Source organism: Agelaius tricolor, unplaced genomic scaffold, assembly GCF_023055355.1.
Source record: "Agelaius tricolor isolate 1412-34295 unplaced genomic scaffold, bAgeTri1.0.p SCAF_19, whole genome shotgun sequence".
In the NCBI taxonomy this organism is placed as follows: Eukaryota; Metazoa; Chordata; class Aves; order Passeriformes; family Icteridae; genus Agelaius; species Agelaius tricolor.
This window is the reverse complement of record NW_027269279.1, coordinates 7,098,840-7,119,237: the sequence shown is the minus strand read 5'-3', so window position 1 is coordinate 7,119,237 and position 20,398 is coordinate 7,098,840. Positions and strand designations below refer to the sequence as shown.

At 40.2% G+C, this 20,398-nt stretch overlaps 1 protein-coding gene and 1 long non-coding RNA gene across 6 annotated transcripts in view; one reads left to right on the top strand and one right to left on the bottom strand.

Moving 5' to 3' along the window:
* Positions 1 to 300: 300 nt before the first annotated feature.
* LOC139598111 (uncharacterized) lies at positions 301 to 13,176 on the bottom strand. 3 transcript variants are annotated; one of them, XR_011681808.1, is made up of 3 exons: positions 12,823 to 13,176; positions 12,446 to 12,546; positions 301 to 12,267 (listed from the first exon to the last, which is right to left on the bottom strand). It is a non-coding gene; the product is annotated as an uncharacterized lncRNA (long non-coding RNA). The 3 variants fall into 3 exon arrangements; XR_011681806.1 differs by having other exon boundaries at positions 301 to 9,810; XR_011681807.1 differs by having other exon boundaries at positions 12,446 to 13,176.
* CYTH3 (cytohesin 3) overlaps positions 13,070 to 20,398 on the top strand; it is a 49,091-nt gene continuing 41,762 nt past the window's right edge. Inside the window, exon 1 of one of the 3 annotated variants that reach the window (XM_071444068.1) lies at positions 13,070 to 13,119. Coding sequence is in view for 2 of the 3 variants with exons in the window: in XM_071444067.1 (XP_071300168.1) it covers positions 13,477 to 13,507 (31 nt within the window). In the remaining variant the exon portion in view is untranslated. Of the gene's footprint in view, positions 13,120 to 13,261; positions 13,508 to 20,398 lie in introns of those variants that run through there. The other 2 variants (XM_071444067.1, XM_071444066.1) reach the window with 2 other exon arrangements.

The following is a 20,398-nucleotide window of genomic DNA, read 5'->3' as shown; positions in this document are numbered from 1 at the left end:
CACCCACTGTGACAATGGTGTGACACAGCCTTAATTACTCATGTTGTCATCACTTCCAGATGGTTTATCAATAGTTTCACATTCATTTATATAATTAGACATGATACCTGCAATGGAGAATGTTAAGGAACTCTGAATACTTTTGCAAATAAACCCAGAAATAGACAGGCTACTCTGTGCATATCTAAATCTCTTCCTATTAAGATCTGAGATGCTTTGAAGTTGGATTTAAGGTGGTGGCCTATGATTTTGTGGTAGTCTCTTTGTTCATCTCATACTGTAAAATTCTGTAAGAGCAACTCATCTGTACAGGAGCCCAAATTTCCTCTCTGCAAATCTGAGATTGCCAGAGGAACTTCTTACCAATTTACACTCATCACAACATTTATCTCTTCAGCATGTTTCTTGGCTCTGGATTTTTCTGGCAGATATTATAGCAGCTTAAAATTTAAAAACCTCAAAACCTTAAACCAAACACAAGTACCAAAGATTCTGCTGAAGATACTCACATTTCTTAGAGATGATTTTTTAAAACAGGATGGAGTGCTTTACCTTACATTAGAAAAAAAGAAAAGGTATTGGATAGGGGTTTTGTTACCAAGAACTGTGGCATGTTTGTAAAGTGCACTTTTAAGTCTTGAAGGTTAGGAAGTGCTTTGTCTATTTGTTATCACAAGGATTTTTTAGACATATCAAAATACTCCTTTATTTATCTTTAACCTCCTAGTTCAAAGAAAATAAAAAAAAAGACAAACACATTTTGGAATTCTTTCAAGTATTATGTTTTGTTAAAAGTGCCCCCAAGGGCAAAGGACCAAAACCAACACAGACCTCTTGCTCATTGAACAAAAAGCCAGCAGCAATGACAAGCAGGATGTTTTTGATGCTCTTTGTTGGTTTTTTTCTGAGGCTAGTGGCTGAAGCCCTTAATCACTTTAGCTGCAAGTTATTCACAAATAACCCTTCTGAGCTCAGTAATCCTGTCTTGCTTTGTATCATAAAAAAATCTTTTCTGCAGCAGGGATTCCTAAATGGCCTCTTAGATATCAGCCTTGCATTCCAGGTACTGCTGACTGCAAGCACCTATGACCTGCTCCAGAGCTACAACAGTTACAGCATTTCCAATTTTTGTATAAAAGCATTTAAAATTAAAACATCAAAAACTATTTCATGATCTTGTATAGCACCTTCTTAAGGGTTCACTTGTACCCCTTCAGGTGTTTCTCACTTCAGGTCAGGTTTGTAGATGCTGAATTTTCTACCACACTGAAAATCAGAGACTAGCATAAAAACTTGTCAAAACAGAATGAAAATTCAAACCTTTTTTGAAGTTGGACAGCCTTCTTTTATCTTCTGTTCCCTCTAGCTGCTTTCTGAGTGAGAACATCTGTACAGACTACAGCAGGTTTCAAGTCCTTCACTTTGATATACGGTGTATGTTCCCAACAAGCTGTTGCTTAAAATAAAAGCTGTCTGGTCTGTGTTGTCACTGTCAATCATAATTTTCAGAGCTCTTCCTCACATTTTCTTTCTGGTTTATAATCATTCGTTTGCAGTTGATAGCTGTATCTTCTGCTTTCCTTCTATTTAGCAAAACTACTTACTTGCCAGTGCTGGCAAGCAGAAGTCTGCAGAGCTTTTCATCACTGGATATTTTGTTACAGTCAGTTCATCCAGCTTTTTTTGCTACTTGCTCAATTTACAGTTAATTCTAATATATTTTCATTAGGTATCCGTAAGGAATTGTAGGTATTCCTGAATGGATTTTGGAGCATTTCTCTTTCATCACATAGGAAGTGGGTTTTTTGAAACAGCACTGTCCAAAGGTTTGATTCTCTTTTATATATGGCTATTGTTACTATAGTTAGTAGAAAAGAATGTTTTTATAAGTGACAATATTTCTGGTCAATCTTTGTTATTGACATGTTAAATTCAGCAGCTGATCTGCCTGGGAGGGCTCTTCTGCCTCCTAGCAGATATTCCAGCCATGGTAAGATAATGAGATACACAAGGTGACTCCTCTCAGCCTCACACACAAACCTGAGAGGCAAGGAATAAACTCATGGAGAAAAAAACCAGAAGGACCAACCAATTAAAAAAAAAAAAGTTTTGAAAAATTAGTGGTTTAATTCTCTAGGTTATTTTGCCAGAAACACAGGATGAGAAGGTATGAATTAAAACTTGAGACAGGAAGCAACCTCGACACAGTTTTCCTTCATAATAGAAATTGTCAAATAGCTCAGATCACATAGGGAGGGTAGGGTTAACTAAGGACTGGAAATGGGCTCAGAGGAAATTAAAAAAGCACAAATATTTTACAACCTTTTTTGTGGAAAAAGAAAATCCCACTTTTACTATTATTCCCCTAGAGGTATTTCTGCTGTCCTTCCAGCCCTACATGCACCTTATCATAATGCTACATGGAGAAAGCAAGCTTGGGGGTTCTTGTTGTTTTTGTTGTTTTCTTTTTTTTCTTTTTTGCATTTCAGAAAGTGTAATCAATAAGAAAAGAAATCTGATAGTAGGATTTATCTAAGTACCTTAGAGTGGTTTCAGTAGGACAAATCACAGCTCCAGTCCTGTAATCCAATCACACAAGATCAGTTCTGATGTCCAGCCCTGTTGACTTAATCAGAGCTCTGGAGCTGAGGATCTGCCTGTGGGAGCTGAGCTACAATGCCTGGACTGGGTGATTTATGGGAATATCATTAAATTTAGCCTGGGTTAAAAGTGCAGCCCTATGCACAGCAGAGTCAATGTGAATCTTCCCAGCCACTCCAATTGAGACAATATCATGTTCCTGAAGGGCCTTGAAATTTATTGCATACATTCCAAATGCTGTACTCTTCACAGAACAGATATCTTTCAGTGTATTATCTTGAAAAAAAGAGACAGAATTTGCCATCTGACAATTATAATAATAAAATATATCATGTCTAAAGTTATAGCATATGGATGGTCTTCTAAGAGAAATCTCCCAGGAATTCCAGTTTATAAAATGGTAACATTTGCTACTTTGTTTGAATGATTAAATTGATAACAGCTTTTGATAAGACTTTTTACACAGCTTTAAGCTCACTACTGCTTTTTAATCTTAGACATTCTCAAATTAACTGCTCAAAGTAATTGTTAACAAGGTTATTAAAGCTTTTTATGATAAGGAAGTGTAACTTTTTTATTTCCTGGAGTACTAAATTCTAGTTTTTTCCTTTCTCAGCTACAGAATGTTCATTTGTGATATGCTGGGTCTTGTATTACTTTGCTTGATGTTAGTGCTGCAGTTAAACATAATTTTAATATTTTTATCTACTACTATTGATCAATTATTCAGAGATATATGTTAAATGACATCTCAAAAAGTTGCTGTTGTTATCATGGTAAAGTACTACAGAAGTGTTAAACAATTGTTGATTGAAGAATTGTTGATTCTGTCAGCAGAAGGGGAGGAGACATTGTTTTAACAATGGAGGCAGACTCCAAACTCCAAGGTGGAGTTTGTGTCTGAACTTTTACTAAAGGGCCCTGTAAGGAAATTAAAGAGTTCCTGCTAACCAAGTGAATGTGAGTGGACAAGGCTCTGTTCAAAACTGGACTGAAACCAAGGTAGGATGTCCAAGCAGCTTTGTAGCAGCATTCAGGGAGTCTTTTGCTCATCATGCTCCCAGCACACCCCTAATATTGTGATCTAGAGCTAAAAGACCATTTTGTTACCATGAAATATGAAATTGTAGTTTTCCTGACTGCATGTAGTAACTATATATAAACACTTAAATATAAACATACACATGGATTAATATCTGCTTGTTTAGATCAAGGATAAATGCTTTCCATGAATGATTAAAAGTGCAGTAGAAAGAATGGAAACACACCCCAAGTGTGTAGCTGTAGGTGCTGCATTAAGCATGGTAAAAGCACACATTTCTTTGCTGTTGTGTTTCTCTGGAATTAGTACAGGCCTTCCAAAATCCCATTGTGATAAAGATATTGCTTTACTCATTGCTGCTGCCTGTGGTCACTATTCTGGAGTAACATCTTTTATTGATTAGCAGTTTAGATTTCTAAGAATACTGATTTATCTGCATTTATCTATGATTACTTGCAGTTTCATAATCTAATAAAAATAATATTATCTCATTTTTAATAGGTTCAAGGCAGCATTTCATTATTTTAGCTGAAGAATATATCTCTTTTTAACTTGTAGCAGAATATCCCAGCTTTACTAAAACAAAATTAAAATTACATTTATAGAAGAGAATGCTTTGTACAAATTATGCAGGAAGTCCAAACCATTTCAGGAAAAAGCAGCAGCTAGGAAAAGAACAAGAACTACCAGGCAACTGTACTTTGTAGAGAGTAAATATGGAAATTCCACAGAAACAATCAGGGTACTGGAGATTCAAATATAAGAAACACATAGAAATACTTCATGGAATGATTGAATGTCTGGAGGAGATAACCACTCCTGCCAACAGCATGAAAAGGTTTTAGCTGTGAATGAGACAATATTTAAGAACATAACTAGTATTTGGTAGTGTATTTATCTTGCAAATGTGATTAAGACGTTGAAACAATGATCTGTTTGTTTTAATTGTAGTTATCTGCCACCTTGTTTTTCAGGTTTGGAGTCCTCCTTAACTGCTGAGCTCTGGAAAAGCCCTTCAGAGTGAAGAGCAGGGGCAGGGTTTTGTGAGCCATGAGAATTGAGCTGTGCCCATGATCCATGTGCTGCTGGACAGCACTTCCAGCAGGAATGGCTGAATGCAGGCTGGGGAAAGAACATCCCTGCAGAAAAGAATCCATTTGTTCTCAGCTGGTACAGCAACTGAACTAAGGATCCACATTCTCAGGCTTTTCAAGGGCTCTCCATCAACTGCAGACTGCTATGTGAAAGTCTTTCAGGCATAACTGTACTGTTATTCCCTCATGCTTTAATTTTTTCCCCACAAACACAAAAAGAAATGGAGAACATAGTCTATTTAAAAAACATTCTTTATCCAGTGTGAAAACTTTGAGCAGTCCACATTTTCTTAAGCAGCTTTGTGCAATAAAACTGAAGTAAAATGAGTAACTTTTTATAAAATATCCCTTAATGGTTCCACTGTTTTGAAATAAAATTATTTGCTTTCAAAATATAGCTCCACCATCATTGTTAAATTTGGATATTTGGGAATTTCACATATCCTGCTGAATGGCTCACCTGATCAATGCAGACATCCTTAAGAGGAGAGCTTCCATCTGTGCAAATAAGATTTCTGCTATTTGAAAATATAACAAGACTTTTAAAGATCCACATTAAAAGGAAACAAAAAATGTTGAATTTAATCACTTTGTAGGACATTGTTGTTTCTATTGTGTTTTGTACACTAAGTCGAATTTTTTTATGTCACATTCCTTGTTTAGTCCAAAGCATGGCAATCTGCCAGCCAGAGCTTTTAGTGATAAATTCTGCTATACAAAGCAAAAGTTTTTATATGTGAGGCCACTTCCTTCTGCTATTTTATCATCTTCCTGGTTTTGTCTGTTTTCAATAAATGCCTTTGTATTTTCACATCTTTTATATGCTTGTATACACAGACACTTTCCTCTGCATTAAAACTGATAGTTGCAAGTTGGTAAGGATAAAAAACTTTTTGACTTAAATTTCACTGCACTAATACACTATATGAATGCTTTGAAAAATACTGTATTAGAAGATCTTAACATTGATATTAAAAGTATTTCCTGAATTTGGCAGGGGGGAGGAGAGGCAAGGATGATGTTTCATAATAAGGTTTTAAAATGGAAATAATCTCTGGGTACAGCTATACTTTAGTACTACAGATTGGCATATGAAGGCTGGGTTCTCACAGTGAATTTGCATTATTTTAAAGCATCTCAAATTTAAACATATTGAAATTTCAAATCTGAGAAGAATTTATGGTGGAGGTTAAACATCTCTCCTTTATCTGTCCCAAGGGGCTGAATATTTCTGCCTGAGGAGAAAATTCTAAAAAAACTCATCAGTAAAGAGAAGCCACAGAGGCCCCTGCACACACAGTGGAACCCAATCAGTCTTGAGGGAAAGTGAATTTGAATTAGGGGTGGTCAGAGGAGAAGGATGAGGTTGGAGGGAAAAAGTTGGAGTTGCAATGCAGCAAACTGGAGAAAAGCTTCTGGAACATTCAAGAAAGAGAAGCTGTCTCTGCTGTCCCTGCCCATTTTAGCAATCTGTCATGAATTCTTCTTTTCCACAAAAAAATGTTACCAAGGATGTAAGCTACAAATCATCATGTACTAATCTTTTTATGAAGAATTTTTTTGTTGTTCTGCAGACATATTGTTCTTTTACAATCATATTAATAGACTAAAAATAACAAGGGCAGTTCTACCAGACTTAAATTACAATTCTGTTTCTTAGGAATTATTATTTCATACTGTGCTGATTGAGATCACAGAAATCTTTTTCTGACCACAGAGGTATAAGGTACCAAATTCATCCTTCCTGTAACTGTACTAAGGTAAATGGAGTTACATAAGGAATTAATTTGACCTGTCTCCTCCATTTCCTTGGAAAAATTCTTTGTTTTAGCTCTTGCCAAGTTTTAACTTCGACTCTCCCTTGCTTAACATCTTCTTGTGCCTAGAGAAAAGTTTTTCTTTCTTTAAGACTATAAAGAGAAATACAGCAGGGGAAAGACAATTAAGGTGAGGATCTGCTTTTTAAATTGAAAGCACACTTCAGTAATGGTGAGAAAATGCCAAAACCTTTTTATTTGGACTAGATGTGTATGGGATTACTCTTACATCTGTAAGGATATGAAAGGTATAAAGCAGTACATATAACCATGAGAGAGTAAGGATTTAAGTAATGTTTTTCTGCCTAAGACCCATTTGTTTATTTCTAACTTCAACAGCTGTAATAAACAGGGACCTTTCTTGGCTAGAGACCATAAGAATTTAAATATTACACATCACCTTTTAACAAAGAATCATCCCCTTTCCCTGGACTCAACAGGTATACTCAAAAATAACTTATGAGAGAAGCTGCAAGCCTACTTTCAGCAGTATATAACTGCAAATTCATGATGCAATAAATTTAATTTTTGGATGGCAATGTGGCATGAAATTCTTTGTAGGAATTCAACTTGGCAGTACAAAGTTATTTAAAACCCAAAACCCTCAAAAACAAGGACTGGTGAGTGGTTTTCCTCCTGATGGTTTTATCTTAGAGCTGGTATCATCTGTCTTCCTGCTGCCAGTAAAAAGCCAGGATAAAGCTTGGTCTAAACTCATAGCTCACTGACTTGAGAGAAATGCAAATACATGTTCACATTTAATCTTGATCCATTTATTACCACTAGATGATGTAGGATTGCACAGATGAGATGTAACTAGCATGTAAGCCTGAGTATAGGCTCAGTTTGAGAAGGGCTGAGCATGAGGGATCAGAAAGTGAAATTAATGGAGAGTGTGTGGTTCAGAGTAAGGTTGTAATTCCACAGGGACATTGTCCCCACAGACAAACTTACCATCCAGCAGCCTCCCTTCCTTCTTTCCACACCATCTGTGTGTCACAGTCTAGCAGTGCTGCAGTTGTGCCAAAGCAACTGTTTGTGGGTCCAGAGCATGAATTTAATCAATGGAACAATTCTGGTTAAAAATGATTGGATTAGACAGAACTTTAAAAATCTGGATTGAGCGATTTGATTTACAGCATGGCTTCACAAACAGCTGCACAAACAGCTCAGAGGCCACAATAAGTCAAAATCATTAGTTGCCAGTTCCTGCTCCTGTCTGAATTTATGGTTCCATATTTATTAAACCCAGATTTGTGCACTGCTGACTAGCCAGCAGCAAGATTTGAGCCAGCTCACGTGGAGATATGCCATTGCATTTCACTCACTGGTGGATGAGCAAGAGCACCTGGCGTGACCCTTCTACCACTGTGTGTCATGAGCAAGTTCAGCTTGTCACTTGGCTGCCACCTGTGCCAGGGGACACCAGCCCTGGTGCACTGGGACTTGGCTGAGGAGGCTTCCTAAGGCAGGAGAAGGAACTGTGGGGGCTCCCATCCATCGGCTGCTGCCATGTGCACGCAGCCAGAGCAGGATTCATGCATGGTCTGCAGCCCAGCTGGGACTCCCACTGGAGGATGAATCAGGAATTTTAAATTCCCAGGCCTTGCTGAGACTGGAGAGTGGTGTGTGAGAATCCATCTAAGCATGCCAAGCTGGAGTTAGCCAGCAGAGGGGAATTCAGACTGTGGCTGCTTCTCAGGGTGGGAACAGTCTGGCCTTAATCAGCACACTCTCCTTTGAGAGTTAATTTACATCAAGTTCCTTCACTTTCCTGAGATAGGAAAACCCTCTCCAGCTTCATGCAAAATTCCATTCATGATCTGTTTCAGCCCATGTTCTTTGAATCCAAGTCCTCTTTTTCTGTTATTTTAGGCCCAGCTTTCATGCTAGAAAGCATCCTGCTTGTGTCTAGTACTGTGCATAATTAATACAGGTAGAACAAGTTCTAATGCAAAGTGTATTTCAGATCAGAAGAATTACACAGGTGATGGACCTTTGCAATTTTTGATGCATTTTGTTTTCCTCACTGGGACATTCTGGTGTTTTTTCCTCAATGACTCATAAGTGGCCCTATCAGTGTTACACAATGGAAACAACCACTGCCTTCCAAAACCAGTAATATTTGATGCTAGGGGTAGATAAAGCTCATTTAGAAATCTTAAAAAAACCACAAACCCTCAAATGTGTCAAGAATAGGAATTTAACTGCAAATAAAATTCAGGATATGATTTCAAAGTTAATCTGAGAGAAACCCCTGCAACATTTTTAGAAGAGACATATCTTTATTCTTGGGGGTTTTGACTATTTTAATGGAACTAGCTTCCTATCCATACAAAAAAGCACCATTCATAAAAGATGTTTGACTTGCTAAGCTTTAGCTTTGATGTTCCCCAAAGCAATATAAAATACCTGCATGTAAAATTTTTTTGGCCTAAATGGAAGGTACAAGCACTTTTAAAACCTTTGAGACAACCAGCAAACAGGATTTTCGACAAAAATGTTTTTCCAGCTGAGAGAAATACGATCAGTGTGACAACATAAACATTTTAAGAAACAATACGTGGCTAAAACCCATCTGCCAGGCAGAGGAAGTCAAAGAGTTTGCCTGAGGGGTTTAAGAATACCAGATTATTCAAGTACTGATTAATTTAAAAAAAAATAGCAACAAAAAAATAGGGGAAAAAAGGACATGCTGATGGTCTAAGACTTTCCTGCATGGAAACCATTAAGCAATGCTTCTTAAAAAATAAAAACTGTTTGATTGTCTAGATTTGAAACAAAAGTATTCTTTAATACAATGGCTGGGTATCAATGACAGTGATTCTATCAACAAGGTGTTGTTTTAGGAAATGAAATGCTTGCACCATTTTCCTAAATGGGAGACATCTTCGTGAGCAAGTTGCAAAATCACCCAATCAATTCTAGATTATAAAACACAGCACAACACCTGTATTGTTCAAGATGTATCTATATTTCTGGTATAGATCTATATTCTCTAAGAATGTATTACTAAGTACAGATGTTCATGTCTCTAAGATGAACTGTTTTCCTTCAGGGTAACTTTCCATCTCACCAGATCCAACAGAAATCACACTCAGCCACACTTGCCAATGAGTGATGTCTTCTCTACACAAGAAACAGGAATACCTGCATGGAGGTGAGTCTTCCTTCCAACAGCAAGGAGCATCATTCCATCTCCCTGTGCCTGACACTGACATCCAGTCTGATGGCCCAACAGCTACTTTATTTCTTTCTGCATTGAGAAAATTCAGAATTTTATGTCTTATACTTGAGTACAATGCTACTATGAACATCCTCATAGCTCATGCTTTTGATTACAAATAAAAACTTTATGAAATCTATAATCGTAAAATTTTTATTTTCATTCACTGCTCTTGGAATCTGGTTCTAACTGAAACCCACAGGAATGGCTTCATATTTAATGAGCTTTATAGACCACAAAAATGTGATGTAAGCGTTTCAGTTGTCTTCACTGACTCTCTGTATAGGGACAAATGCCATAACAGATGTGCTCCTCAACTCTTAAAATGAAAAATGACATGATAAATTACTTCTTAGTGGAAACTGAATCAGAACAGTTACTGAACTATCCAAAGAGGGACAAGAAAAAAAAAAAAGAAGACAAAATATATTACCTGAAAAATCAGCAAGCAACCACATTTATCATTGAGGAATCAACCCTGCCAACAGCAGGTTTTGGAGAAAGCCCAATTTTCCACTAAAGACCTTCTATTAGACTATTATTTACATGAATGACAGACTACAAAGTTCTTCCAACACAGAAGGTTAGACTTGTGGATATGAAAGTGACAAAACATACTGGTGGTAGAAATAGACCTAAGGCTGCAGAAGATGGTACAAGAAGGAAAAAAAAAAATTCAAGCAATCCTGAGAAAACTGTTGATTGAAAGTCTCAATAATATGAAGAAAAAAAATTAAATTGATATGTACTTCAAAGCAGAAGAATGATCAAAATTCCAGAAAACAAAGTAGATGTGAAAAAAGTTATTCACATGAGCAGGAAATAATTTATTGGAGTTTGTCTTGGAATTTGCTGAGATTGTAACCTGTATTGCTCCTGGCATCTGTGTTGGTAAGGAACTACCCCAGATTTCATGATAGTGGTGTTACTGTTGAATTGCCAAAAACCAGGGAGGAGTTCTGCTATGGTAGAACTGCTATAGCTACAACGTGGAACTGTGACTGTAATTCTTTACTTGATTTTACACATTTTCAAAAAAATCTACTCCTGACCTAGTTAGGTTTACAGGCAGACACGAGCTTTACTTTATCCACAGGAAAATGAGGCAACAGGGTGAAAGGTTTGATCTTAAAAGTTTCTGTGACACCTCTCATCTACAGATTGAACAGCTTTGTCCAGTAAAGCACCTTGTACACAGAATTAACAGTTTCGTGTTTAGAACACTTGTAGGATCAGGCCCATGCAAAAGTAACTGTATTTATGATACACACAGCATGAATGAAAATGTTTTAAGGAATATCTGCCATCCTTTCAAAGACACACAAAGGCCTTGGAGAGGATTCTATATTTCAGTACTATAATTTCACTACTATAATTTCAGTACTCTTTTGTATGATGTATCATTAATAAGTCATCCTACTAAAGTAGGACAGGAAAGAACAGATTCTTCTTGAGAAGGTATTAAATGACATATATTCCAGAGTGCCAACACAGTAAGCCATATATATTCAGCAAAACACTGAAAATTTCCCTATTCAAGTTAATAATGAAGTATAATAAAGCACATTTTCCATACCTCATGAGTTTGGAATTGGATTTCACCAAGAAGTTTCTAATAAATATTGCAACTGGTCACTTGTAACTAGGACAGACATTTCTCATATCTTCCTTGCATCACAAAACAATTTTTCACTTTGCTATTAATTTGGAGAGTTTTGAAACTAGTTTTGTTTTCATGCAGTCAACAGGAATTTTGCACTGAATGGGTGGGAGGAGGACTGTTCTCCACACTTCACTCTTCCCTGCTAATAGAATTTTAGTATTTTGGACTAGAATTTGAAGGAAGGAAGTGATGGAAGGAAGGAAGTGGCGGAAAGAAGGAAGTGGCGGAAAGAAGGAAGTGGCGGAAGGAAGGAAGGAAGGAAGGAAGGAAGGAAGGAAGGAAGGAAGGAAGGAAGGAAGGAAGGACATAAAAACATATCCCTTATATAAAGGTGTAAACCAGCATAAATTAAATGAGAGCAAACAATCTGTGATTGATTACAAAATTAGAATTTTTCTCATGAACCAGATTCCCCACTAATGTAAATGAACAGTTTGCTCAGTGTGCAAAAATATTCAGAGCCCACTGTCAGTTCATCTGCACTAAGACTTATTTTAAACCATCCTTTAATGGCACTTTATAGACATCATTTCAAAATAAATCTCTTACCAAGGTGATGCTTCTGTTTTATGTAATCGTATCCTTTTTATAACTAACTTACTAAACTTGTAACAATACTTAATTTCAAATATGTAAGACAAAGAGGAGTATTTTAAAGGTTTATGATTTTTAGATGAGGTAAAACACTTTATCACCAGAGCAGCTGTCAGAGGCAAACCTCAGCTCTCAGCAAAATGGGCTGTAATAACCAGCTATTAGCAGCCGTGTCAAGAGGTGAGGGCTCCTGACACAGCTTCCTAGACGGTGCTCTGTCCCACGCCAGCCTACAAAAGGAAAATGAAAAACCCGATATTTTCCTGTTGGCTGACCTTTTCCTCCCACAGCTTCCTTTCTGAATAAAATTTTGACACGAACGGTTTTTAAAAAATAATAAGGGGCGGTGCCAAGGAAGGAAGGAAGGAAGGAAGGAAGAGTGATGTGTGCCAGTACACTTCAGCTTACCTTTGCAGACTTTGGAGGCTGCTGATATCCTGACTCCCATGGTAGGTAACTCACTGAAGAGTTTACTGAAGACTAACGAAATGCCACAGATGCTCTGGCTCCTAGGGCAGTAAGCAGGAGAGTCCTTTCTGTTATCCACACAGACAATGCTCACCAACACAAAGCCCCGCACCGCCCATGGGGCACAGTCCCATTCCTACACCAGGCTCTCCATGACCGCTGGTAGCAAGGGGAGCACCCAGCACCGGATACAAGAATAAGGAGCAAGAAACCAGCAGAATATCTGCAGAAACATCAGATGTCTCGGGCTCTTTTCCAGAGACTTCAACCCATCTCGTCCCCCTTCACTACAGGGCTTCAGGCCACTCAGCCCTCACCTTCCAGTCTCCTCCCGCTCCCCTTTAGAATTCCCAAGAGTCTTTAGACCTCCACAAAAGAGTCAGGGGCTCTGCAGACATTTTCTGGCTCTTGCAGACCCCAAAAGACGACCTCGGCCAGCACGAGCCCAAGTGACCCGGCCCAGGCTCCTCTCGCTCCCAACCGCCCAGGCGACCCGCGACAGTCCCCGGGCAAGTCGCCTGAGGGGCCTCGGCGCTGCGGGGCCGCGCCGTGCGGGACCTGCCGGGGAGGGAACACCGCAAAGGGCAGCCAGGATGCTCCGCTCCGCAGCACAGGTCGGCCGGGGCGCTGAGGGGGACGGGCAGCGCGGCGCTGGCTGCGACCCTGCGGCGCGGGGGTGGCGGCGGAGAGGCCGGGCGGGGCCGCCTCCCCTCGGCGGGTCACATGAGAGGGGCGGGCGGCTGGGCCGAGGCGGTGGTGGCTGCCGGGGCTGAGGTTGGGTTGGGCGGGGAGGGACGGGGCTGCGGAGCGCAGCAGCCGAGAGCGGCGGCGGTAGTAGCAGCGAAGGAAGAAGAAGAGAAGAAGGAGAAAGAGAAGGAGCAGGAGCGGCCGCGAGGCGCCGAGCGAGTGGAACGAGCCCCGGGCCTCTCTGAGCCGCGGCCGCCGCGGAGCGCCCTGCCCGCGGTCCCAACATGGACGAAGAGGGTGGCGGAGGTGGGGGCGGTGAGTGCGGGGCTCGTGCGGGGCTCGTGCGGAGCTCGTGCCGGGGGAGCGCGGTCCCTCAGCCGGCGCTGCGGGCGGCAGGACGGCAGGAGCCCCTGGGAGCTGCTGCGGCCGCGGCCCCTGCCGCCGGTGCTGCCCCGTCCCGCCCGGCGCCCCCGAGCCGAGCCGAGCCGCTGTGTCGGCGCTACCGAGCAGTGCCCGGGCGGGCGGGCGGGCGGGGGTCGGGCCACAATGAGGGCTCTGTGTCCCGCGGCCGGGCAGGGTCTGGCGGGGGCAGGCGGGTCCGGGCGCTCCCGGGGGCGGCGGGGCAGGGCAGGCGGGTCCCGGCCCCGCCGCCGTGACAGCCCCGTGCTCGCTGCTGCTCCTCCGCTGCGAGAGGGGAAGGGGCGAAATATGAAAAAGTCCGTGTCTGGTGGTGTAGGAGCGGAGAAAGGAGTAATTGAGCTCTGCGAGGGCTCTGTTTGTGTGTGTCATCTTAATGGAGGCTCGGTGATAATCACGGGGTGGTTCAGCCAGTTTAAACAAGGTGAACTGTTTCCAAAGGCAGCGGCGTTAACCTTGCTAGATACTACTTTTAGAAAATCCGGACTCGCACGCTGGGGAAGCTTTTATTTGTATTTTTTTATCTTTCGGAGACCAGCTTGAGCGCTGCCCCAGTTTAAAGCACTGCAGACGTGCCACACGCTTCCCTCCTTTAATTTATAATGTGTTTTGTGAGTGCGTGTGTAAAGCTGCTGCCTGAAATAACCAGTTCTTGTGTATCATCAGCGATAATGGTGGCTGAGCAGGAGCTGATCCTGCCCTGGGGCAGAGGGATCGCCTGTGCATGGCCTGCCCTGTATTCAGGGTGTCTGTGCCCGTCTGTGCCGTGCTGGTGCGGAATGTGGCGATGAGGATATATCTTAAACCAGATGCTAAACAGGCGGCCTTTGAATGCATTGGCTGATCTCTAAATAGGTAAAGTAAGGGCTAAGCATTGTATGATTAATAGTTGTGTGCTACTTGCTAATTCTAAATATAATTACCCAGAACTCGGAAATCAAGAGGGTGTGGTGTTTGTTTTGACAACTTGAAAAAATAATGCTGTGATGAATCAGAAAAATAATTCTTCAAGCAGTGGGTTGGAAATGTGGCCATTTCTCAGCAGGCATTTCTGCTTTTTTTGATAGTGATAGACTTGACTCTTAAAAAAAAATCTGAAAAAGGAATGCAAAAGACAAAGCGAGCGAGTCCTAAAAAGTTATTATTCAAAGCAGTTGAACACTGTAATTGTAAAGAGCAGAAAGCTCATTTAACTCAAAATATGTTATTTTCACAGTATTATGTACTTGCATCTGTAGTTAAGGGAAATGAACGTGCTTGTTATTTGCACTAAGCCTGTGTAATATAGTACTTAATAATGTACAAAATGTAAACTAGAAAGTGGACATATAGCTGAATTAATCTTCCATAAGATGTTAAGCATTTCAAAGTTGGATTTGCATAGGAGGACAAATACTCAGGACCTGGGGATGACACAGTCTGCATTTAGCTAAATGCTGATTCTATATGTGAAGCCTGATTTGTACCTCTAGTATGCAAGTGAAGCTGATATCACTTTAATAAACATGTTGTTTTTTTGGGGCGAACTACAGTATAGTGTATTGCTGTAAAACAATCACCGACAAGTAAGACTGGAGTTTTGTTTTGCAATTGGTCTATATGACATTTTACTCTTGATTTCTTGAATAGAGACCCAGTCTCGCTTTTTCTTAGGGATTGCTGTCACTTTGGAACACCAGGATGAGTTAGGTTGCTTCTAGGTAATGAATTGGCAAGTTGTTATTTTGTTTGGGGTTTTTTCCCTTTTTTTTTTTTCTTTAATGACAGGAGGCGTGTGGATTTGACAGCCTGTTTTAAAATTCTTTATTGCTGTTGAGTAATGAGACTTGTGACACCTGAGCAATGAGACTCCCTTTGGAGCCTGACTAGGGCAGCCCAGTGTTTTGAACTTCTGCAGGATATTCTAAACCCTCATAAAATTGACATTATTGAATGGGAAACTCTTTACAGCTAAGCTTATCACTCTGCACAGGTACTTTAGGAAGTATGCAAAATTATTTAAGGGCTGAACAGAGTCACCCTAATTGGAGACTTGAACTAGATAAGCATGTAAATATCTAGGACATTAAAGTGTGATTCAGAAGGTAAGCTGCTATTCCCAGTTCAGCTCTGCCTGCTGCGCTGCTCATCAGTTTGATTTGCATCCTATGCTTCAGTTCTCTTATTTGTCAAATGGGGTCAGTTGTTTTACCACCTCTGATAAAAACTGTGAATGAAAACAGAGCTGTGTAAAGTTAGAATTTATTATTTTAGAAGCACTCGATGGAAGAGAAATGCTAATTAAGGGAATTGTTCTCAGTACCTCCTTTTCTTTTGTATGTGGAGCCCTGAACAGGGCCGTGCATTTATGTTATACAATCCACTTCCACACAAGCCTCCCATTGATTTCAGCAGAGCCTCTGTGCGTGGATTATTGATGCGATATGATCTGAGTCAGTTGGTGTTTGGCTCAACTTGCTTTTGTGTCCTGATTAAAATATCTCTGTGGTGTGCTTAGTGCGGGAAATTTCTCCTCCTCCCTCTCCCCAGTTGGTTTAAAACTACATTTTGTGTGCTTTGAGTGGCTTTTCTCACAGGCTCCCAGTCAGGTGGTGGTGGTGGTGCCAGTGCCGGGACCCTCGCGTTCAATGGTGCTCTTGGTGTGGTCACACAGTGAGCGAGTGATCCTCTGTGAAAGGTCAAAATGTATAAACAGTCAGTGCTGCAGGCACAGCACAGAGCTCCTGTTTGTTTTCTGAATTTGACTCTAGTCATCCACCAGCTCTTCAGTTCCCCCAATTCAATTCTGTGCCTTTTCCCCTGGAAAAAGACTGCAAGGCTGGGTATTTACCAGCTTCTGTGTGTTTGTTTTACAAAGAGCCCTAAACACACATGCCAGAAGGTTGAAGTCCTGCTTCTACTTGACAAATAGACCAAATTATAGCACTAATTATGGCATTGAGGTTTCCCTACTGTTCCTCAAACTCTGTGCTTTGTTTCTGAATGTCAAAGCTCTTCTGGGCTGGAGCAGTTGGGTTGCCAAGCTCTGTTAGTTGCTGGCTGTGTTTGCCAGCAGTGGTGCCAGGTAGCACGCTGGCTCCGGGATGGGGACAGAATGTAGACAGTCCTTCATTAGGAGAGGCACCAAGGGACCAGATCCTCGCACAGAGGACTCGGGAGAGTGGGTTTGCTGCCAAACCAGACTTATTGGATGACTTCTGTTCTTCTGCAAGGCAAAACAGTTACCTGCTTATAGGTAAAAGCTGTTAAATGTAACAAATGACCCAGATTTTTCTTAGCAAAAAATTTTAAAATTGTTTAAAAATATATATTCATATGAACAGCCTCATCTCTTCTTTCCCTGTTGTAATCTCTTTTCAAAGGTAAACCTTAAAGATACCAGAAGCCATGAGGCCTCCTCATGGTTATAGACATTTGCTTTGCATTTAAGACTAATTCTGCATGTTTTCTTACTTTATGAGTTTCTTTCGTTATAAACAAGTGTGTTTTAGTGCAGAAGAACGTTAAGTATGTTTCACTCCTTACTCATCAAAGTGGATAACTTGTACCAGTAGTTTTAAATAAAAGTTGTCCCAAAAGTCCCTCAGAGGAGGGCTTGTCATTTTAGATAGCACTTTGGGGAAATTCCAAGAATATAAAAATGCACCTGAGTGTTGGATTGACCACTCAGCTTGGTTCTAGGGAGTGAAAAAGGGCAGATACAGAGATAGTCTGTTTATATAATTTAGTTTTTTGTGTTCTTTTGCCAGCCATCAGAGCTTCATGCTAAGTCTCTTATTTGCTAAATAGATATTTCTTCATGCTACGCTAATCTCATATTTCTTAGGATTACCTGTCAGCTCAGTAGGATCTTAATTTTTAGCCCAAAACCATTTAATCTGTTATCACTGCAGTAAAAAATGTCATAATAAAGTATTATCAATTATGTTGTACATATTAGTTATTTTTGGTGGTAGCAGAAAATGTGTTTGTTAATTGCAGTAACTTGTTAAGTTTTTCATAGCCTGATGTTTGATATTTTTAGCTGTGACTTGGAAGAAAATGTGAAATTTTTGCTGATAGAGTTCCCAGAGGTGGTTGGTTGCCAAACTTGATGTATTGTTATATAATGGTATTTGGTGACATGCTCAGCAGTGTAAGCATGCCGTGGATTTAGGGGAGCAGTGTGCCTGTAACAGCATCTGTCTGTGCTGTTGCAGCTGGGAAAGAAAGCTGTAGGATTTACAGGCAGGAACTGAGTGTATTTTGCAGAACAAGGGCTGGGAATCACAGGAACAGCCACATGAAAGTGGCTCCCCATGGGCACTGGGAGCAAATGGATATTGCAATCTTTTAATATCACTGGAGTTCCAAGAGCTTTCACCAATTGAAGGGATGCAGAAGGTGAGACAGCACAGTGATTTTCAAGATATATTCTGCAGTTTGCATCAATTTTTTCAATCCCATCATATTTATTGCTTCCCCTTCTTTATTTTTAGGATTTTGAATGCTTTTTCAAGGGAAAATGAAAAAAAAAGTCTTTCCTCCATTTTCTTCCTTGTACAAGGGTGTGTGGTGATAGGACAAGGGGTAATGGCTTTAAACTGAAAAGAGGGTGGATTTAGATTAGATTTTAAGAAGAGATTCTGTTTTATGAGTGTGCTGAGACACTGGCACAGGTTTCCTAGAGAAGCTGAGGCTGTCCCATCCCTGGCAGTGTCCAAGGCCAGGCTGGGCAGGGTTTGGAGTAACCTGGGATAGTGGAAGGTGTCCCTGGCCATGGCAGGAGAGTAGAATGAAAAGAGCTTTGAGGTCCCTTTCAACCCAGACCATTCTATGATTCTGTTTGCCATCTTTTTGTCCTATAAACCTCTCTTTTCCTAGTGCAATAACGGTTTGAAAAACTTTAAAATATTTAACTTAAACTGTAGCTCCATCCTACCTGCTGCAATCTTTTGCCCCATTCTTTTCCCTCTCAATGCAAAAATGGTTTATTCTGATTCTTTATCCAGCCCATCTTTGACTCCAAGGCCAACATTTGAACTATCACTCATCTCTTCTCCTCGTTGGAAATCCTGGAAGGAGCTGTTTGCAGTCCCTCTCTGAGTTCAGAGTATCTCCTGCGGGTTTATCCTCGGTCCTTTCCACACTTGTCCTGACCCCTTGTACTCAGTACATTCTCTTCCTCCTCTTTGTACTGCCAGCTGCCTCTAGTACTGTTTACTATATTTTTCTTTTTGAAATCTTGGTTTGTTTTTTTTTTGCCCTTTAACTTCTTCAAAGAAGTTATCTCTTCCTCCTGCTGTCTTACTTGCTTTTTGATTTGGAAGATGATCTTTCTACTTCCAACTTTTTTTGGTGAAGATTTGCAGGACCCTGTGTTTGCTTTAACACTATCTTACTCTCTACATCTTGTTGCTGGATAACCAAATTTGCAAATAAGAGTGGAACTATAGTATTTAAACTGGTGACTCACAGCAGTGTGTGTCTCTGTGTGCTCTGGATCCAGTACCATCTGTCCCAGCTAAAATGTTGGCTTGTTTGACATCTTAAGATTGCGTAATTGTCATCTTAAGCTTAATGAGTCTGAAACAGCTCTTAATGTTGTTTCCACCCACTTCCTCTTTTTGATGTCTTTGGACACATGCTGGCATCCCCAGTGGTTATTGACAAGTAAATAGTAAGATGTTGTAATTTATTGCTTCGTAAAAAATAGTCTGGAGAGAAGTTCTGATAAAAATAGCAGTGAAAGGGCAATGGAAGAATATCGACATACTTAGACAATATGGGATGTTCTCCTATGCAATGTTAATTTTCCCATTTGGATGCACAAATAGATTTAATCTGGTTATGGGATCACATTTTCTGTAGACTTCTGCATGGGACCAGCCAGCACACAGGTTAGCATTTTGTGGCAGTTTCCTCCTTTTTAAAGTAATGTGATATTTAATGATTTCTTGGTCACTTTGTCTCCCTGCAGCTCACGAGTACTTAAGCATGTACGAAAGAATTGCACTAATTTTAGTGAAGAGCTTGGACCTAATGACCATGTGCTTCATTCACAGAGGATAAAAATAAATCCCTAGCAGCTGGATTGTTAGGAAAACCTGTCAGTGTATAGAACTGTGAGGCAGGGATCCCAGGGAAGTGAAGAACACGTGGTGTTTTACTTTGTTTTATAAAAGCAAAAGAGAAGTTGTGTGAACAGATGTGCTGTTGGCATTTCTGACTTCTTCACTGTGCATTCTTTTAGAGCAGTGTATTGTCCAGGAGAGGTGTATAAATGGGGTAGTAAGGGTCTATTTATTTATACCATTTGTATAATTTTAACATCTAGCAAATGGTTTTTAATTGCATATGACTTCCTTCTTTTAATTTCAACAACTTCATGGGAAAACTTAGTATTGCAAATTTTTTTGGACAGCAGTGTTTCCTCTTAGTGGGATAGACGTACAAAATCTGGTAGAAAACCATGTGTTCTGTGGTCCTCTGAGATTAGCCTGAAGAAGGAAATGGCTTGACCTATTTGGTTGCTATGAAGAAAAAACATTCTTGTTCTCTCTCTCTTCCTTGTTTTTTTTTTTTTTGGTGAACATCTGTGTCACATTTATTTCATTACTTTCTGAGGTTCTTTAAGCACATTATTTGCTAATACGAAGGTTTATTTAAGGAAAATCAAGTGATACATAGCTGCTCCACAATTTCATTCAATTTCTGATACGTGCTTTTAAATTGGTATGATATAAGTGGATAAGGTTTTCCAGTCAAGGTTGACATGTTGAGAAGCAAACACTAATGTTATCTAGTATT